General features: G+C 40.8%; 1 protein-coding gene across 2 annotated transcripts in view; it reads left to right on the top strand.

Annotated features, from left to right (window-relative positions):
* The window catches only part of HTT (huntingtin), a 165,784-nt gene that overhangs the window by 47,328 nt on the left and 100,648 nt on the right, over positions 1 to 17,808 (top strand). For both annotated transcript variants that reach the window (XM_032136037.2, XM_058430291.1), the window contains exons 11-22: positions 687 to 767; positions 2,408 to 2,748; positions 5,067 to 5,190; positions 5,448 to 5,566; positions 6,432 to 6,543; positions 6,784 to 6,921; positions 7,711 to 7,869; positions 7,963 to 8,060; positions 9,549 to 9,688; positions 11,068 to 11,131; positions 11,392 to 11,492; positions 15,685 to 15,831. In XM_032136037.2, coding sequence (XP_031991928.1) covers positions 687 to 767; positions 2,408 to 2,748; positions 5,067 to 5,190; positions 5,448 to 5,566; positions 6,432 to 6,543; positions 6,784 to 6,921; positions 7,711 to 7,869; positions 7,963 to 8,060; positions 9,549 to 9,688; positions 11,068 to 11,131; positions 11,392 to 11,492; positions 15,685 to 15,831 — 1,624 coding nt within the window. The remainder of the gene's footprint in view (positions 1 to 686; positions 768 to 2,407; positions 2,749 to 5,066; positions 5,191 to 5,447; positions 5,567 to 6,431; positions 6,544 to 6,783; positions 6,922 to 7,710; positions 7,870 to 7,962; positions 8,061 to 9,548; positions 9,689 to 11,067; positions 11,132 to 11,391; positions 11,493 to 15,684; positions 15,832 to 17,808) is intronic.

Here is a 17,808-nt window from a genome sequence, read left to right as displayed (position 1 = left end):
ATTATTTTGATAGTGTCACTTAATGACATTCATATGTAATGTAGCCACAAAGATTTAATGAGTTCAGTTTTAAATCATATTAAGACTGTTGGTTTCATTCGTTCTCATTAATGTAATTCTGAAGATGAACAATAAAATGTATTTTTAGAACTTTCAAATGAAATATTATTTCATCCTTCCAGATCATATAATGCTTAAGTTCTGATTGTTAATCATAAAGTCCAGAAAATTAAAAGATAATAAAAGGAAAGTGACTTTTAGGTATTAGAGTTTTATATATAAATTCTGGTGTGTCATTGGAGTTATGACATGAATATTTCAAAGGCCAATAGTATTGGATCTTTACAGTTATAACTTACCATTTTTAAGTTTAAGTAGTAATATAGATTATTTAATAATCGAAATCAATAAATATTAATTATTAAAATGTTTTGTGTTATAGTTTGAGAATCATTGCTTTTAACTTTTTCCATATAGATTTATTGACTTTAATAGCTTTCTAAACATAACATCTCTACATTCTTTGTGTTTAATATTGTAGAGGTATAAAAATACTTATATGTGATGATGAACTATATTAGAGTAAATTAAATATTCTTATGAGTTTCATTTTAGAGTGCATTTACTTAATTTTGAAGTCCTTATTTTTAGCAAACTAAAAGGAATGTTGGTACATTATTTACTAGGCAAAGTGCTCTTAGGAGAAGAAGAAGCCTTGGAGGATGACTCTGAATCAAGATCGGATGTCAGCAGCTCTGCCTTAGCAGGTAGTTCTCACTAGTTAGCCACTGGTGTGGACCTTCACTGTCTGCCGTCCACTCCTTGCCCTTCCTGCCCGTCCCCCTGCACCTGGTGGACAGCACGACTTGCGGGCAGCAGTGGAGCCAGGTTACTTAAATGGGGCATATTTGGGCTTCTTTTATAATACTCTGAAGCTTGTGTGTCTGTGGTGTTTGCATCATATATTTGTTATTTTCCGTGGTTTAGGCTGTTTTAAAATTAGGTTTATGCTCCTTGAGCATAGGGCTTTGTGAGTAGGGGATGGCAGGTCGAAACATCTCGTGAGTTGGATAGGTTATGCTGCGGGTTGGGAAATGTGATGAAAAATTATGGGATGAAAAATTGCCTATGGATAGTTTAACTTGAAAGAATCTGCCTTTGTTTAGAGATAGTTCTTTTTTTCTTTTCTTTTTTTTTTTTTGAGATAGAGTCTCACTCTGTCACCCAGTGCAGATATCCAGTGTCACTGGAGTGCAGTGGTGTGCACTTGGCGCACTGCAGCCTCCACCTTCTGGGTTCCAGCGATTCTCCTGCCTCAGCCTCCCAAGTAGCTGGGACTACAGGTGCCCACCACCATGCTTGGCTAATTTTTGTATTTTTTGCAAAGATGGGGTTTTACCATGTTGGCCAGGCTGGTCTTGAACTCCTGACCTCAAGTGATCCGCCTGCCTCAGCCTCCCACAGTGCTGGGATTACAGGTGTGAGCCACTATGCCCGGCCAGTTACAGATAGTTATCTAATGAAATTCTCTGTGTACTTTATAAAAGATGAGGATTAACTTAAGGTACTAATAATTGGATTATATGAGAGTGGTTTTGGTTGTATAATCCTATCTAAAAGAATATTTTAGCTAAACTGAAAGTAAGACTTAAATATTTAGAGAGAAAAATCTGAATAATTCTAGTAGTAATTATTTATTTACAAAATAAAAATAGATTTTTTTGATTACACAAATTAAACAACAATAAAACATCACAGCAATCTGGATAGTATAAAGCTCACACACTCACCGACCCAACTGCCCCAGGAGTGACCACTGCCAACAGCTTCATATCGACGTTTTTGCCATAATTTTTATATAGTCTTTTTTGTTTTTAAATGGTAATTTAAAAAGTCAACTAGGAAAATGTGTTACAGGTTTATCTTCCAGGAGAATAGGACTGGAGTCGAGATCTTGAACGTGGCTTGGAAGAAGGCAAGCCCACTCCAGAGAGATGAGTTGACAGTTGTTTCTGACCACTGCTTGCTTAGAGGACCTGCGTGTCTGTGACCGCCTAGCTTTGCGCCCCTGACTAGGCTGCCCCTTAATTACAAATGTCTTTATATATTGCTCCAGCTAAGGCTTGGAGTAGTTGGTTGAGAACTTCAACTTGGGTTTTTGCAGTGAAACAGCATTTGAGAATATTCCTTTTGATAAGCCTTATTTTATTAAGCTGGGTACTGTAGTGAGAGGCAGTGTGAGTGGTGCTTGAAGGATGCACTGCTGTCCTGCATTTCACTGTCTTCAGGATGCTGTGCAGTTAAAACATTTGATGACAGTGGAACTTTTTGTTATTTTGCAAGCCTGTGATTCCCTACTGAATGTTTTCTCTCACCATTTGACAAATGAGTGTTTCTCTGTCTTCAGCCTCAGTGAAGGATGAGATCAGTGGAGAGCTGGCTGCTTCTTCAGGGGTTTCCACTCCAGGGTCAGCAGGTCACGACATCATCACAGAGCAGCCACGATCACAGCACACGCTGCAGGCGGACTCAGTAGATCTGGCCGGCTGTGACTTGACAAGCTCTGCCACTGATGGGGATGAGGAGGATATCTTGAGCCACAGCTCCAGCCAGGTCAGCGCTGTCCCATCTGACCCTGCCATGGACCTGAATGATGGGACCCAGGCCTCCTCGCCCATCAGCGACAGCTCCCAGACCACCACTGAAGGGCCTGATTCAGCTATCACCCCTTCAGACAGTTCTGAAATTGTAAGTGGGCAGAGGGACTTGACATCTTTTTTTTAAATTTTTTATTTGAGACAGAGTCTCACTCTCTAGTGTGGTGAAGGCCGGGCACAGCGGCTCATGCCTGTAATCCCAGCACTTTGGGAGACTGAGGCGGGTGGATCACTTGAGGTCAGGAGTTCGAGACCAGCCTGACCAACATGGTGAAACCCTGTCTGTACTAAAAATACAATAATTAGTTGGGCATGGTGGCACATGTCTGTAGTCCCAGCTATTAGGGAGGCTGAGGCAGGAGAATTGCTTGAGCCCGGGAGGCGGAGGTTGCAGTGAGCCGAGATCTTGACACTGCACTCCATCCTGGGTGACAGAGCGAGACTCCATTTCAAAAAAATAAAAATAAAAAAATAAAGTGCAGTGGCTTGTTCTCAGCCCACCGCAACTTCTGCCTCCCAGGCTCGAGCGATTCTCCCGCCTCAGCCTCCTGAGTAGCTGGGATTACAGGTGGGCACCACCACACCCAGCTAATGTTTTCAGTAGAGACAGGGTTTCACCATGTTGGCCAGGCTGGTCTCAAACACCTGACCTTAGGTGATCCACCCAACCTTGGCCTCCTAAAGTATTGGGATTATAGTTGTGAGCCACCATGCCCAGCCCTGCCATCTGCCATCTTTTGAGTTCTTCCCTGGAGACCCAGACCTGAACCCTCCTGCTTGTTCTCTTCTTGTCTAATACCCCTATTGACAGCGCAGCTTAGATCATTAATGGAGAGCTTGACCCCATCTCATACCTTCACTGAAGGAAACAGCTTAGTGTCTTTTGTGTTGAACACTGAGGTAAAAAATTGGATAGTCGATTATATGAACTCTGCTAAAATTGAGTGCATTTTACATTTTTTAAGGCCTTGTTGGGCCCTGGTTAAATAATTATTTTTAAAAATCCTTAAGGAGCCTATTATAAACAGATCTGTGGTCTTAATGAAATGTGATTAATACTGTGCATTATTTTAAGAACTTTTGACTTTTCAAAAAACTTTTACAACATTTCCCATTTGATAGCAGCATAGATTTAAGTACCTCTCATCTCTGAGCTAGTGGACAAGAAACCCTCATGGATAGTCTAATAACATTTGCTACAAGTCCATGTTGAGTTTTATACTCCATTTTATTTTCAGTTTTAAAAACTGTGGTTAAATATGTGTAACATAAAATTTACGTTCTTAACCATTTTTTGCATATACAGTTCGCTGGTGTTAAATACATTTAAATAATATCATGGAATCATTGCTACCACCCATCTCTGTAACCTTTTGATCATGTAACACTGAAGCTCTGTTCCACTGAACTCTCTATTCCTCCTTTCCCGCCAGGTCCCTAGCAACCACGATTCTTCTTTCTGTCTTCTGAATTTGACTACTTCAGGTTCTCATATACTTTAGGAGTCACACAGTATTTGTTTTACTTAGCATAATGTCCCCAAAGCTCATGCATGTTGTAGCCTGTGTTAGAACTTCCTAATATGTCAGGCCAAATACTATTCCATTGTATGGATAGGCCACATTTTGCTTTTCCATTCCTCTGTCCATGGACACTTGTATTGCTTTCATGTTGTAGCTGTTGTGAATCATGCTGTTATGAACATGGGTGTACAGATAGCTCCTGGAGACTCTGCTTTCCATTTTTTTGGCTAAATACCCAGAAATGGAGTTGCTTTTACATTCCAATTTTAATTTAAAACATTTATATCATTGAGTGTTTTACTTAATAGTATAGTAGTTAACAAACTTAATAAAATAATGTTTTGGTAATAATTTGCTGGTAGTCCATTGCTCAGTTTTTTTAGGTAAATTACACGGGACATTTCAAGTGGACATGAAACATCTTGTGATGTGGAATCATGCCCCAAGCTGATGGCTAAACATATGAAATACCATGTCCTAAATTTAGTAGATTTAGTCTTTGCAATTTAGGAGATAACCTGTTATATTGTTAGGTTTTTGTCTAAAAGCTTTGTCCTCATATTTCCAACTTGCTGTAAAATTTGTTTGTGAAGACAAATATTTTTGTATGGGTTTTTTCTTTTTCATATTAAAAAATGTCCACATTGGAATTTTTTTGGAGTTTTTAGAGCTAATAGAGCTTTTCATAATGTAGAGGGAATGGGTGATCAGTAAGCTCTTAGCAGTTTCCACGCATGCATTTCTGTGCATTGAAATAAATGACAGATGAGTACATTTGTGTTCTGTGTGTAAAATGTGCTCTTTCCTCGTTGCATTTCCATGTTGGAGGGCTTATCTCTTGGTGATCACACTTCAAAATTCTCACAGCCCCCCTTGAACCGTTTAGGTGTTAGACGGTACCGACAACCAGTATTTGGGCCTGCAGATTGGACAGCCCCAGGATGAAGATGAGGAAGCCACAGGTATTCTTCCTGATGAAGCCTCGGAGGCCTTCAGGAACTCTTCCATGGGTATGTGGACTACAGGTGATGTGCTACAAAGTAGTTTGTATTCAGACCTGGACGTCTTAATTATATCTTTGCTTCAAAGAAGAAATCCTTTGATACTGTTTTCTGAGTTCTGAATAGCTGATGAAAATGACCAATTGAGGAATAATCATACTTTTTCTTAATCTAAATCTTATACTTTTGAGTTATCTTAGCATAAGTGTATAATTGTATTTTAAGTGGAAATTTGTCACTTAATCTCGATTTCTCTGTTTTTAAAGCCCTTCAACAGGCACAGTTATTGAAAAACACGAGTCACAGCAGGCAGCCTTCTGACAGCAGTGTTGATAAATTTGTGTTGAGAGATGAAGCTACTGAACCGGGTGATCAAGAAAACAAGGTGAGGGACATAGGCTTGAGACGACTTGGTGTTTCTGAGCTTGTGTGAGGATTTAAAATCGCCCTGGCTACTGTCTACTTTATTGCTTTCCCATCCCTGGGCCTTTAAATTTCCTCTTTAAATACCAGCGCTTCTCAAGCCTGTTGTTTTCTGCCTTTCTGGGTACTACCCACAGCCTCGAGAATTGCCTGAGTTCTGCCTCCTTTGAGAGTGTGCCCCAGACAAATCTATTCTGTACTGAATGTTTCCTTGTCGGATTTCTTGGACCATTCATTTGATGGTTGTCTATGGCCTTGCAGTGTTTCTTGTTTTGGTTCTACTGAACTGTTTTAAAAGTCTCTCTTTATTTTATCTTTTTACATGTAAATGTAACTGTCTTCACTTTTAATTCCTCAAGGACAAAGAATAGCGTTTCACAGTTCGTCCCATCAGTCAGAATTACAGCCTTTGGCATCTCCCTATCTACCAGGCCCACTTCCTCTTAGCTTTGGGCTTCCCCAGGCTGTTGCCTTTCCCCAAGTAGCTTCTGCTTGTCCTGTAGAAGACCGCTCATGCTTTGCTTCCAGAGCAGCCTTTCCTGAATGCCTAGTGTCAACTGCCTTCTTACCACGCTCACCCTCCCTGCATGCTGCATTTATCCCCTGCCACAGCCCTGTGACCCTATGTCTTGCTGCCGCTGACTTGTCTGTTTCTGCTTGGCCATGGTCTCTGTGAGGTCAGGTGTGCATCTGGGCACAAACCAGGGCATCTCTTTATCCCCAGCACACCTGGCATAAGTGCTGCTCTAGAACTATCTGTTGAATGAACTAATGCGTGAATGTATTGTTGAGTATGAGACAAACAAGTGTCATTGTCTCCTTTCTAGCCTTGCCGCGTCAAAGGTGACATCGGACAGTCCACCGATGATGACTCTGCACCTCTTGTCCATTGTGTCCGCCTTTTATCTGCTTCGTTTTTGCTAACAGGGGGAAAAAATGGTGAGTACAAAAGGGGATGTGCAGAGTTGAAGGAAATAACTAGGTTTCAGAGGTCAACTTGGTGGCCTGTCTTTGCCTTGTGTGCAGCAGAGGAAGTAGAATCTGAGGATGAGTTTGGTTTTCACTAGCCGAGGGGAGGGAGGAAATGATGGGAGCAGGTAGGTTATTGGGTCTGGTTTTGTTCATTTGAAAACAATCTGTTGTTTGAGGCTGAAGGTGGCTTGGGTGATTTCTTGGCAGTGCTGGTTCCGGACAGGGATGTGAGGGTCAGCGTGAAGGCCCTGGCCCTCAGCTGTGTGGGAGCAGCTGTGGCCCTCCACCCGGAATCTTTCTTCAGCAAACTCTATAAAGTTCCTCTTGACACCACGGAATACCCTGGTATGTTAAAAGTTCACATCTTATTTTCTCAGATTTAATCATTATTGTAAAAACTATTTCAGTATTGACTATTTTAGTTTTAGAGCAGTAAGTGTTTTGAGTTCATTTGGGATATTTGACCTGCGTTGTAGCTCTTCAGAAAACACATGAATAGTGAAGTTTTTTGTTTCATGGGTTCCCTTTAGATGAAACCCATAGAGGAAAAAAGTAGAAACCTCAGCACGTAAGAGCCAACTTATATACACATCGGATTTAAACCTAAAGCACAAATTGTGCATGGTCACAGTGGCGCTGAGTCACACTCAGCCAGGCCAGGCATTCACACTCAGGGTAAGTGGGAACCAGGACTGGCTGAGGCAGCAGTGGACCCGTGTCTCCACCACGCCCATGCTTATTATGGAGCCTTCTCGTTCTCTCTTTTTCTTTGGGTGAGAGGGTACACTTGTGTTTTTGAATTTATATGAGGTAAGTGCATAATAGGGTTTTTTCTAATCTTTTTTAAGTGGAATCTGGAATTTTAAATCAGATTTATTATCTGACAACCTATAATTATAATCCAGAAAGTCTGTGGTATTGAGGACATATTGGCAATATGATGAATTTGTAATTCTTAAATCCTGAAACTTTTTTTTTTTTTTTATCACTTAGGGTTATTATAGTGAAGTCATTTCTGAATTTGGATCTTCTCTTCACGCCTCTTTTTCTCTTTCCTGAGAATTAAGCTTTTGTTTCGAGTTAGAAAGTTGATAGTAGGGAATTGTACCATAGCTGAGCAATTTATCTCCACAGAGGAACAGTATGTCTCAGACATCTTGAACTACATCGATCATGGAGACCCACAGGTTCGAGGAGCCACTGCCATTCTCTGTGGGACCGTCATCTGCTCCATCCTCAGCAGGTCCCGCTTCCACGTGGGAGATTGGATGGGCACCATTAAAACCCTCACAGGTAACGGCCAGTTTTTCAGCTGTGTTTTTTCTAGATATCCTTACTAAGTTTTAAGTTTAGATGATGATGTTTGTTGCTTGTTCTTCTGGTTAGGAAATACATTTTCTTTGGCGGATTGCATTCCTTTGCTGCGGAAAACACTGAAGGATGAGTCTTCTGTTACTTGCAAGTTAGCTTGTACAGCTGTGAGGGTGAGCATAATCTTCTGTGGAACCACTTCTTCACTTAGTGGACATTTTATCATTGCTACAATTAAAATTGGAGCTTAATAGGAAATATTTCCGTACACTCTAAAGCTGTAACCAATAATACCCACCATGTATCTGTCTTTCAGCTTTAGAAAGAAAACATTGCCAGTAAAGTTAATGCTTCATAAACTTCAGTTTGAGTTTTAATTCTCAGAATATTTGTTTGAAATAGACCTCTTCCTAAAGGATATATTTAGAAATAACCTATCATTAAGTGTAAAGTCTGTTGAATATGCTGGGCATGGTGACTCACGCCTGTAATCTGAGCACTTTGGGAGGCCAAGGTGGAAGGATTGCTTGAGCCCAGGAGTTCAAGACTATGGGCAACATAGTTGACCCTGTCTCTACAGAAAATTAAAAAAAAAAAAAAAGGTAGCTGGGTATGGTGGTGCATACCTGTAGTCTCAGCTACTCGGGAAGCTGAGGTGGGGGTGGGGATTGCTTGAGCCCCAGAGATCAAGGCTGCAGTGAGGCGTGGTTGCACCACTGCCCTCTAGCCTGGGCAACAGAGTGAGACTGTCTCAAAAATAATAGTAATAATAATCAGTCGAATTAAAAAAAAACAAAACCCACTGTGTTAGGCCCATAGTATGGTAAGAGTTAAAGTGAGCCTTAGGGATTATTTACTCAACCTCTGTTTTTGTGTAAAGTGAAATAGCCTCAATTCTTTAAGTGATAGCATGTTGAACCTTTCCATACCAGCTGGCTCATAAGTCACAACTGGCCAGTCAACGATAGTAAAAATTAACTCGTAAAAATCAAAGCAAAAAACCTACAATTGTCAAATTTGTGGGATACCTCCCCCTTTTAAAATGTCTCACCTGACAGTAATTTCTCTCTAGTTTCCAGGTTTTGTTTCAGTCACTTGTGTCTTTCTTGAGCAGAAGGAAGCGTGCTAACAGCTCAATCTTGTGGCTAGCTGGGGGTCTGTGTGTTAGCCATGCATGTGATGGTGCCCCTGGGTGCTTGGGGCTGCAGGGGAGGGGTACAGCAGTAGGGGCCTGTTCTGTTCTCCGTGCCTTGGAGTACATAGTGACATAGTGGGGTGGTCCTTGGTGTAGGTCCCTTGTTCTTACCCCTGGGTCTGAGATTTATTTAGAAGTGGTGTTGGGGCTGTGCGGCAGGCCCCTCTGTAACTGATCAATGTTTGTGAAGTTGCTGTTTGACATTTGAAACCATGACATAAGCAGAAATTGAAGGAAGAAAGAACCAGTTATGTGAAAGGGGGACACATTTACTTTTAAGCTTGTATTTACTGAGAGAAAGTATTCTTCATCAATGTCCTTGAGAGGTGTGGGAAAGGTGCAACATCCTGGTTGCAGTTAAACTCAGAACATTGTGTGTTGAAGAGTGACGGTTCTCAAACCATCAAGACGTGGGTACTGAGTGGGACTAACCTGCTGCCCTCTTGCCTTGGACCATGTGTTCCAGCATTGTGTCATGAGTCTCTGCAGCAGCAGCTACAGTGAGTTAGGACTACAGCTGATCATTGATGTGCTGACTCTGAGGAACAGTTCCTATTGGCTGGTGAGGACAGAGCTTCTGGAAACCCTTGCGGAGATCGACTTCAGGTAAGTGAGTCACATCTATTAGATTTCATGAACTAAGCTCAATTGAAAGTCCTGGGGTCACTCAATGCAAGGAATTGAGTTATCAAGTACGCTGTCCATCAGAAATCTGAGTGGTTTAGATAGATGACAGTGATTTTTTCCTCCCAGTGGCTTTTTGCTGAACTTTGCCCTATGCTTGGGATTTTATTTTATTTTATTATTTATTTAGAGACATGATCTTGCTCTGTTGCCCAGGCTTGAATGCAGTAGCACAGTCATAGCTCACTGCAGCTTTGAACTCCAAGACTCAAGTAGTCCTCCTGCCTCAGCCTCCGTATTAGCTAGGACAGTAGGTGTGTGCCATCACACTGGCTAATATTTTATTTTTTGTAGAAATGGGGTCTTGCTGTGTTGCCCAGGCTGGTCTCAAACTCCTGGGCTCGACTGATCCTCCAGTCTTGGCCTCCCAAAGTGCTGGGATTAGAGGCATGAGCCACTGTGCCTGGCCTAGAATTTTAAAATATAAGTAGGAGAGTGGATTTTTTTTTTTTTTTGATAGTCCTGGTCATTAAAGTGTTCTGGATAGTGGGAATAAAAGAACTTAGAATTTTTCATCTTTGTCTTAAACTTTTCAAAAAATGTAGCTTATATTAATTTTGCTTGTTTAAAAAGAATATACTCATCATTATACTGAACCTAGGTAAGACAGCTGGTTTATATTTTGTTGTAATTAAAAAACGTGAGCTTGGTTGCAGTGAGCCGAGATGGTGGCCATTGCACTTCAGCCTGGCGACAGAGCGAGACTCGGCCTCAAAAAAAAAAAAAAAAACATAACGTGAGCTGTGTTGGCACTTTCATTTTCTAAGAGTAAAGTTTTGGCTGGAGAAGTTTTCTTTCAGTACCTTCTTTTAGAAGGGAAATTTTCTTTTATAATTCAGGTTTTTGTTTTTTTTTTCCAAGCCACCTTTTATAGAGCCCTTGTGGGTTATTTCATTTAATCCTTAGAATGTTTATAAATCTGGGATTGTTCTCGGCTCCATCCACAGATAGGGACGCTGAGCATGCGTGAGTGGGCAGCAAGATAGCAGGTTATGGAGGGCCCAGCCCGCCCCTTCTGTGGTTTGAGCCAATTCTGTAGGGCATTTACAGAGTCTTTTGAAATAGTATTTATTTTGAAGAAAAAGAAAAACAGTTTACTGAGTAGTGTCTTATTGAGTCTGGAATTGTGAGAGGAATGCCACCTCTATTTATTTAAAGCCATTGGCCTTTTCTGTTGTTTTGAGTAAGTGCTGCCCAAGGTCCTTCCAGGGCACCTGGATGAGCCTGCTCTGGAGCAAGCTGGCGGTAAGTGTTTACTGAGGAAGTAAATGATTTCATTGTTAAATGTGCTCTTTTGTTAGGCTGGTGAGCTTTTTGGAGGCAAAAGCAGAAAACTTACACAGAGGGGCTCATCATTATACAGGGGTAAGCGGCTTATTTTTGTGAGATGCTGTTTTACCTTCAAGGAGGTGAAAGTGAGGCTTTCCTTGTGGAATTTCTCTAAATGCATTCATCATGTTTTAGATCTGTTTATTTCACAGTTTATATCATAAAAGTTATAATTGTGTTATATGGATTTAAGTCTAGTAATGTTGAGTTCTTTCTCACTAGCTTTCCAAAATATCTTACCTACAATTTAGTCAAATACAAGATTATGTTTATTTTTATTATCCTTCTCTCTAAAGCTTTTAAAACTGCAAGAACGAGTGCTCAATAATGTTGTCATCCATTTGCTTGGGGATGAAGACCCCAGGGTGCGACATGTTGCCGCAGCATCATTAATTAGGTATTTACCAGTATTTTATCTCTTTTACTTTTTTGGTTGAAGTACTAAAAGATATGAGAATGGAAAGAGAGGGAAGAATTCAAAGGATATAGAGCAGTATTCCTGAATCTGAGCTCATTTCAGCCATTCTATTCTTAAACTATCAAGAAAAAAAATCCAAAAAAGTCTAAAATTATAATTAAAACAAAATACTAACTGTTCATTGTAAAAAGTAATGCACTTTCATTGTCAAAATTTTGGCCTATAGAGAATAGCACTAGGAAGAAAAAAACAATCACCTTCAATTCTGCTACCGCCTGGAGGTAATCACTGTTCATATTCTGCTGTAAATTCCGTATGAGTTTCTTATTCAAAATCAGGTCAAAATTACATGCAATTTTGTAATCTGACAATTTTCACTTAATATTTTATTAGCATTTTCCTGTTATGAAACAGTAATTTTAGTTATGGGTGGTTGTTTTACTATGTGGTTGTGATAAAATTTTATATAAATTTTTTTGGCAATTAACTATTGTACATAAATATTTGTGTTTAATTTTCTTTTTCTGAAAATTCCTGGAAGTTGAGTTACCAGGCCCGGCTTTGAATTTTTTTTTTTTTTTTTTTTGAGATGGAGTCTTGCTCTGTTGTCCAGGCGCTATCTCAGCTCACCGCAACCTCTGCCTCCTGGGTTCAAGAGATTCTCCTGCCTCAGCCTCCCGAGTAGCTGGGATTACAGGGGCACACCACCACGCCCAGCTAATTTTTGTATTTTTAGGAGAGACAGGGTTTCACCGTATTGGCCAACCTGGTCTCGAACTCCTGACCCCGTGATCCACTTGCATTGGCCTCCCAAAGTGCTGGGATTACAGGCATGAGCCATGGTGCCTGGCCAGGCTTTAAATTTAAAACAAATTTTCTGATAGTTTTATGGAGGTTGTAATTTACATTTCTTGAAACATACTCATTTTGAGTGTATAGTAAACTCCAGTTTTAGCACATTTCTATCACCCCAAAGGTATCCTTGTGCCCATTTGCTGTAACCTCCGGTTCCTGCCCCCACTCCTAGGCAGCTACTTATCTATTTTTTGTCCCTTAAGATTTGTGTTTTCGCCAGGCACGGTGGCTCACGCCTGTAATCCTAGCACTTTGGGAGGCTGAGGTGGGCGGATCACTTGAGGTCAGGAGTTCGAGACCAGCCTGGCCAACATGGTGAAACCCTGTCTCTACTAAAAATACAAAAATTAGTTGGATGTGGTGGCACGCGCCTGTAATCCCAGCTACTTGGGAGGCTGAGACGGGAGAATCACTTGAACCTGGGAGGTGGAGGTTGCAGTGAGCAGAGATCGCGCCACTGCATTCCAACCTGGGCAACAGAGAGAGACTCTGTCTCAAAACCAACAAAGACTTGTATTTTCTGGACATTTGATAATACTGGGGTCATAGTATCGATGGACTTTTGCATTTGGCTTCTTTTACTTAATTGTGAGATTGGTTCTTGTTGTAGCATGTATCGGTAGTTTGTTCATTTTTATTGGTGAAAGTATTCTATTATATGAATAACACCATATTTTATCTATCCATCAGATGGATATTATTGAGTTCACGTTTTGGCTAATTTATGAATTATGGTACTGTGAACATTTGCCTACAAGATTTTGTGTAGACATGTTTTCATTTCTCTTGAGTAGATCACCTAGAAGTGGATTTTAAAATAATTTTGGTACTTACTGTGAAACTGCTCTTCAAAAACATACCATTGTTCGTTCCTTCGTTTGTTCGTTCCTTCCTTTCTCCCTTCCTTCCTTCCTCCCTCCCTTCCTCCCTTCCCTCCCTTCCCCGCTTCTCCCCTTCCCTTTCCCTTCCCCTTCCCCTTCCCGCCTGCCTGCCTGCCTGCCTGCCTGCCTGCCTTCCTTCCTTCCTTCGTTTCTTTCTACATATACACATTTTTTTTTTTTTTAATTTCAATAGTTTTGGGGTACAAGTGGTTTTTGGTTACATGGCTGAATTTTGGTTACGTGGTGAAGTCTGAGATTTTAGTACACCTGTCACCCAAGTAGTGAACTTTGTACCCAATATGTAGTTTTTTGTCCCTCACCTTCCTCCCAGCCTCCCGCCCTGTGAGTCTCCAGTGTCCATTATACCACTCTGTATGCCCTTGCATACCCACAGCTCAGCTCCCACTTCTGAGAACATATAGCAGAAACATACCAAAGTATACTCCCACTACCAGAATGTGATTGTGCCTGATTCTTCTCACCAATACAAATATTTGAAAAAAAGTTAAATATGTATCAGTTTTTTGGGCAGAAGTTGATACTTCTCTTTATTTATTTATTTTTTTTGAGATAGGGTCATTCTATGATGCCCAGGCTGGAGTGTGGTGGTGTGATCTCAGCTCACTGCAGTCTCTGCCTCCCAGGTTCAAGTGATTCCCACGTCAGCCTCCCAAGAAGCTGGAATTACAGGCGAGAGCCACCACTGCCAGCTAATTTTTGTATTTTTTGGTAGAGATGGGGTTTCACCATGTTGGCCAGACTGGTCTCAAACTCCTGACCTCAAGTGATCCACCTGCCTTGGCCTTCCAAAGTGCTGGGATTACAGGCGTGAGCTACCACATCCGGCTGATACTTCTTTTTAAAATAACTTACCTTCTTTTGAAAGTAATACATGTTTAATGAACAAAATTTAAGGAAAATATAAAAAAGGAAATAATCTTTGTAATCAGACTACTGAAAGAAAACCAAATTTACATTTTGGTGCATATTCTTTTTCATTTTCATCATTGTAATTTGCATTTCTTTGATTACTTGTGAGACACACTTTTCATTTACTTAATAGGTTTGTATGACTTGCCTATTCAGAGATTTTGCAGCTTTACCATTTTCTGCAAATGATAGCAACTTCTTTGTTTGTTTGTGGAGACAGAGTCTCGCTCTGTCACCCAGGCAGGAATGCAGTGCTGGAATCTTGGCTCATTGCAACTATTACTTCCTGGGTTCAAGCGATTTTCCTGCCTCAGCCTCCGAAGTAGCTGGGATTATAGGAGTGTGCCACCATGCCCGGCTAATTTTTGTATCTTTAGTACAGATGGGGTTTTGCCATGTTGGCCAGGCTGGTCTTGAACTCCTGGCCTCAAGCGGTTCTCCTGTCTCGGCCTCCCAAAGTGCTGGGATTACAGGCGTGAGCCACCGTACCCAGCCAGTAGTTACTTCTTATATTCTAGAAAAAATTCTACTCATGATCAAGTGTCCATGAGGAAAGAGACTTTAATTAAAGATACTGGGGTTTGCAGACCAATATGATAAAATAGTTGATTGTTTCTAAAAGTATTACTGAGTGTTGATGGCAGATATGAGCCCTTTTGTTTTTGTAGGAAAATGTTACCCGTATTCTCCATTTGAATGCAGTTTAGATTTGTTAGGAATCTCAGCTTAAGCTTTGCCGTCTGGGAGTGTTTGGGACAATTTTGCAGACAAAATTGCAAAAGTGCCTAAGGAATGCAGCTGGCATTCAGACCTGCTCTGTGCTCAGTACTCTGTGGACAGACACTGTTCAGTACTTGTTGATGTTGATCAAAAGGTTTAGAAAGAGAACTTTCAAAGTTGGTTTTTAATTAAAGCATTTAATAGTGTGAATAGAAAGGGACTAAATTTTATGACAGACAAAAAAAAGTACAGCACCCGGCTGGGCGTGGGGGCTCACGCCTGTAATCCCAGCACTTTGGGGGGCTGAGGCGGGTGGATCACGAGGTCAGGAGTTCAAGAGTTCAAGACCAGCCTGGCCAAGGTGGTGAAACCCTGTCTCTACTAAAACTACAAAAATTAGCTGGGCGTGGTGGCAGGCTGTAATCCCAGTTACTCAGGAGGCTGAGGCAGGAGAGTCACTTGAACCTGGATGGCAGAGGTTGCAGTGAGCCGAGATCGCACCACTGTACTCCAGCCTGGGCCACAGAGTGAGATTCTGTCTCAAAAAAAATAAAAAAAGAAAGTACAGCACCCAGTTATGTCCAAGTGGGTGCATGAGAGAGTGACCCTGGGATTGGAGACAACGCTGTCACGTGCTTGAAGAACGCCACCTGAGAAAGGGGGCAAGAAGTGGTGTCCGCTGGTAACCAGAGGTGTTGGCTTAGCCACCTGCAGGGGGGAGGGTGGTCTATCACAGGTGAGTTTCATCTACTTTCTTAAGCAAATTAACCTTGCTTTTGTGTTAGGCTTGTCCCAAAGCTGTTTTATAAATGTGACCAAGGACAAGCTGATCCAGTAGTGGCCGTGGCAAGAGATCAAAGCAGTGTTTACCTGAAACTTCTCATGCATGAGACACAGCCTCCATCTCATTTCTCCGTCAGCACAATAACCAGGTATGCTGACCCAGTGGTGTCCTCACATTGTCGGGAAAATGCTCTTTCCTGATGCCTTTCTTTAGGCTTTAATTGAAAACATTTCATTTTCTAGAAAAAAGCATTAGCTCAGGATGTTTGAGTGTAGGTCAGTCCTTTTAAAGGATATTACCATTTTGAGGATTGACCACACCGCCTCTGTATTTAAGCTCTGCCACAATCACTCAGCTGTGACATTGTAAATCTTTTAATAGTTTATTACATTCCATGTGCTGACAGTTGTATTTTTATTTGTGACACTTATGTATTATCTGTTAAAAAATTTTCACTTTGGTTGTGTTACCTTTAAAGAGGATTGTATTCTATCATGCCTGTTGATTTTTTGGTGAGCGGGCTATTAAAGTCAGTGTTATTTAGGGTTATCCACTAGTTCAGTGATTTGCAAGATTATCATTCACATTTGTTGTGGAGCTTTTGAATATAGTGTCAAATGGCCACATATATCCCATACTTACCTGATTCTTAGGTGAGTGGGACAGAGTGCTTTAATGAAGCTATAATCTTTAGAATTCTAGCTTGCAAAGAAGATTGCAGAAGTGATAAGACTTGTCCTTTTTAATTTTGTCTTTTAAATGTTATTTTAAAAATTGGCTTTATATGATACTCTTTTTTTCTGCTGAGTAACAGTGTTTTACAAAACTTGGACTAAATGACTTCTAAGCTTAAATGATCACTTGATGCTTTTTTTCTGAATTAGGGACTCAGCTTATCAAATTTCAAAGTCATAATTCCTGAATAAATAACATCTTTTTTCATGTAAAGACTGCTTTAAAAAACACATGGAAGGCCAGGCGCGGTGGCTCACGCCTGTAATCCTAACACTTTGGGAGGCCCAGGCGGGCAGGTCGCCTGAGCTCAGGGGTTCAAGACCACCCTGGGCAACATGGCAAAACCCGCCTCTACTCAAATACAAAAAATTAGCCGGGCGTGGTGGCGGGCACCTGTAATCCCAGCTACTCGGGAGGCTGAGGGATGAGAATCACTTGAGCCCTGGAGGCAGAAGTTGCAGTGAGCCAAGATTGTGCCATTGCACTCCCAGCTTGGGCTACAGAGTGAGACTCCATCTCAAAAAACACACACACACAAAAACAAAAAAAACACATGGAAACATTTTTTTGGCCACCTTAATATTTCCCCTTCAGATAATTTCCTTTGTTTAAACTCAGAACTGGCATTTTCTCTCTTTGAAAGGATTTTATATAAATACTCCTTCCTTTAAGATAAGTAGAAGCAGTGAAAGAGTATTTGATTATCAGGAATTTGATAAGCTTAGAATGAATTGTTGCTTCTTAATGTCATTTCAGAAGATGAATATTTATTAATAGATGCCAACTGAGATATCATTAAAATTGGTTACTAACTACTACTTTGAAAAATTTTCCAGTTCCAAACTTCAGCAGGCCTCTTGACAATTCAGTAGTGCTTAATTGGGTCTTGCATGATAGATACAATGACCAATTGTGCAGCAGAGTATGCTGCTCAGCTGCCTGTTCTGTTAGCATTCATGTGTTAACTTAAAATCATAATCTCCTTAGTTTTGTTGAGTGTCTCTGTGGACAAGACACTGTGAGGGATACAAAATCAGATTGGCTTTATTCAAACCATTGGGATATTATAATTTGTTTTATTTTTTGCCTTTTTTCCATGTGTTCTAAAGGAATTAGAGTTTGTATATAACTATAATGGGGGATAGAAATTGACATGTGCCATGAAGGGAATGCAAAAAAGTGCCGTGGGAGCTCAGAAGTGGAGAAAGGAATTTCTTTTTTCTTGGAAGCAGGAATAACTTCATGAAGCATTTATTTCAACTTAAAGAGATAGTGGGCAATGCTGTAAGGGGAGTATGGCTGCAGTGAAAGTGTTTGGGGCAGACTGGGAGGAAGGGAGGGAATAAATTCAGCCATTGTTATGGAATAATGATCAAAATTTATTTTCAGC

The sequence above is a fragment of the Hylobates moloch genome, unplaced genomic scaffold (assembly GCF_009828535.3).
Source record: "Hylobates moloch isolate HMO894 unplaced genomic scaffold, HMol_V3 SCAFFOLD_17, whole genome shotgun sequence".
Classification (NCBI taxonomy): domain Eukaryota; kingdom Metazoa; phylum Chordata; class Mammalia; order Primates; family Hylobatidae; genus Hylobates; species Hylobates moloch.
This window is presented reverse-complemented; position numbering and strand designations above follow the sequence as displayed.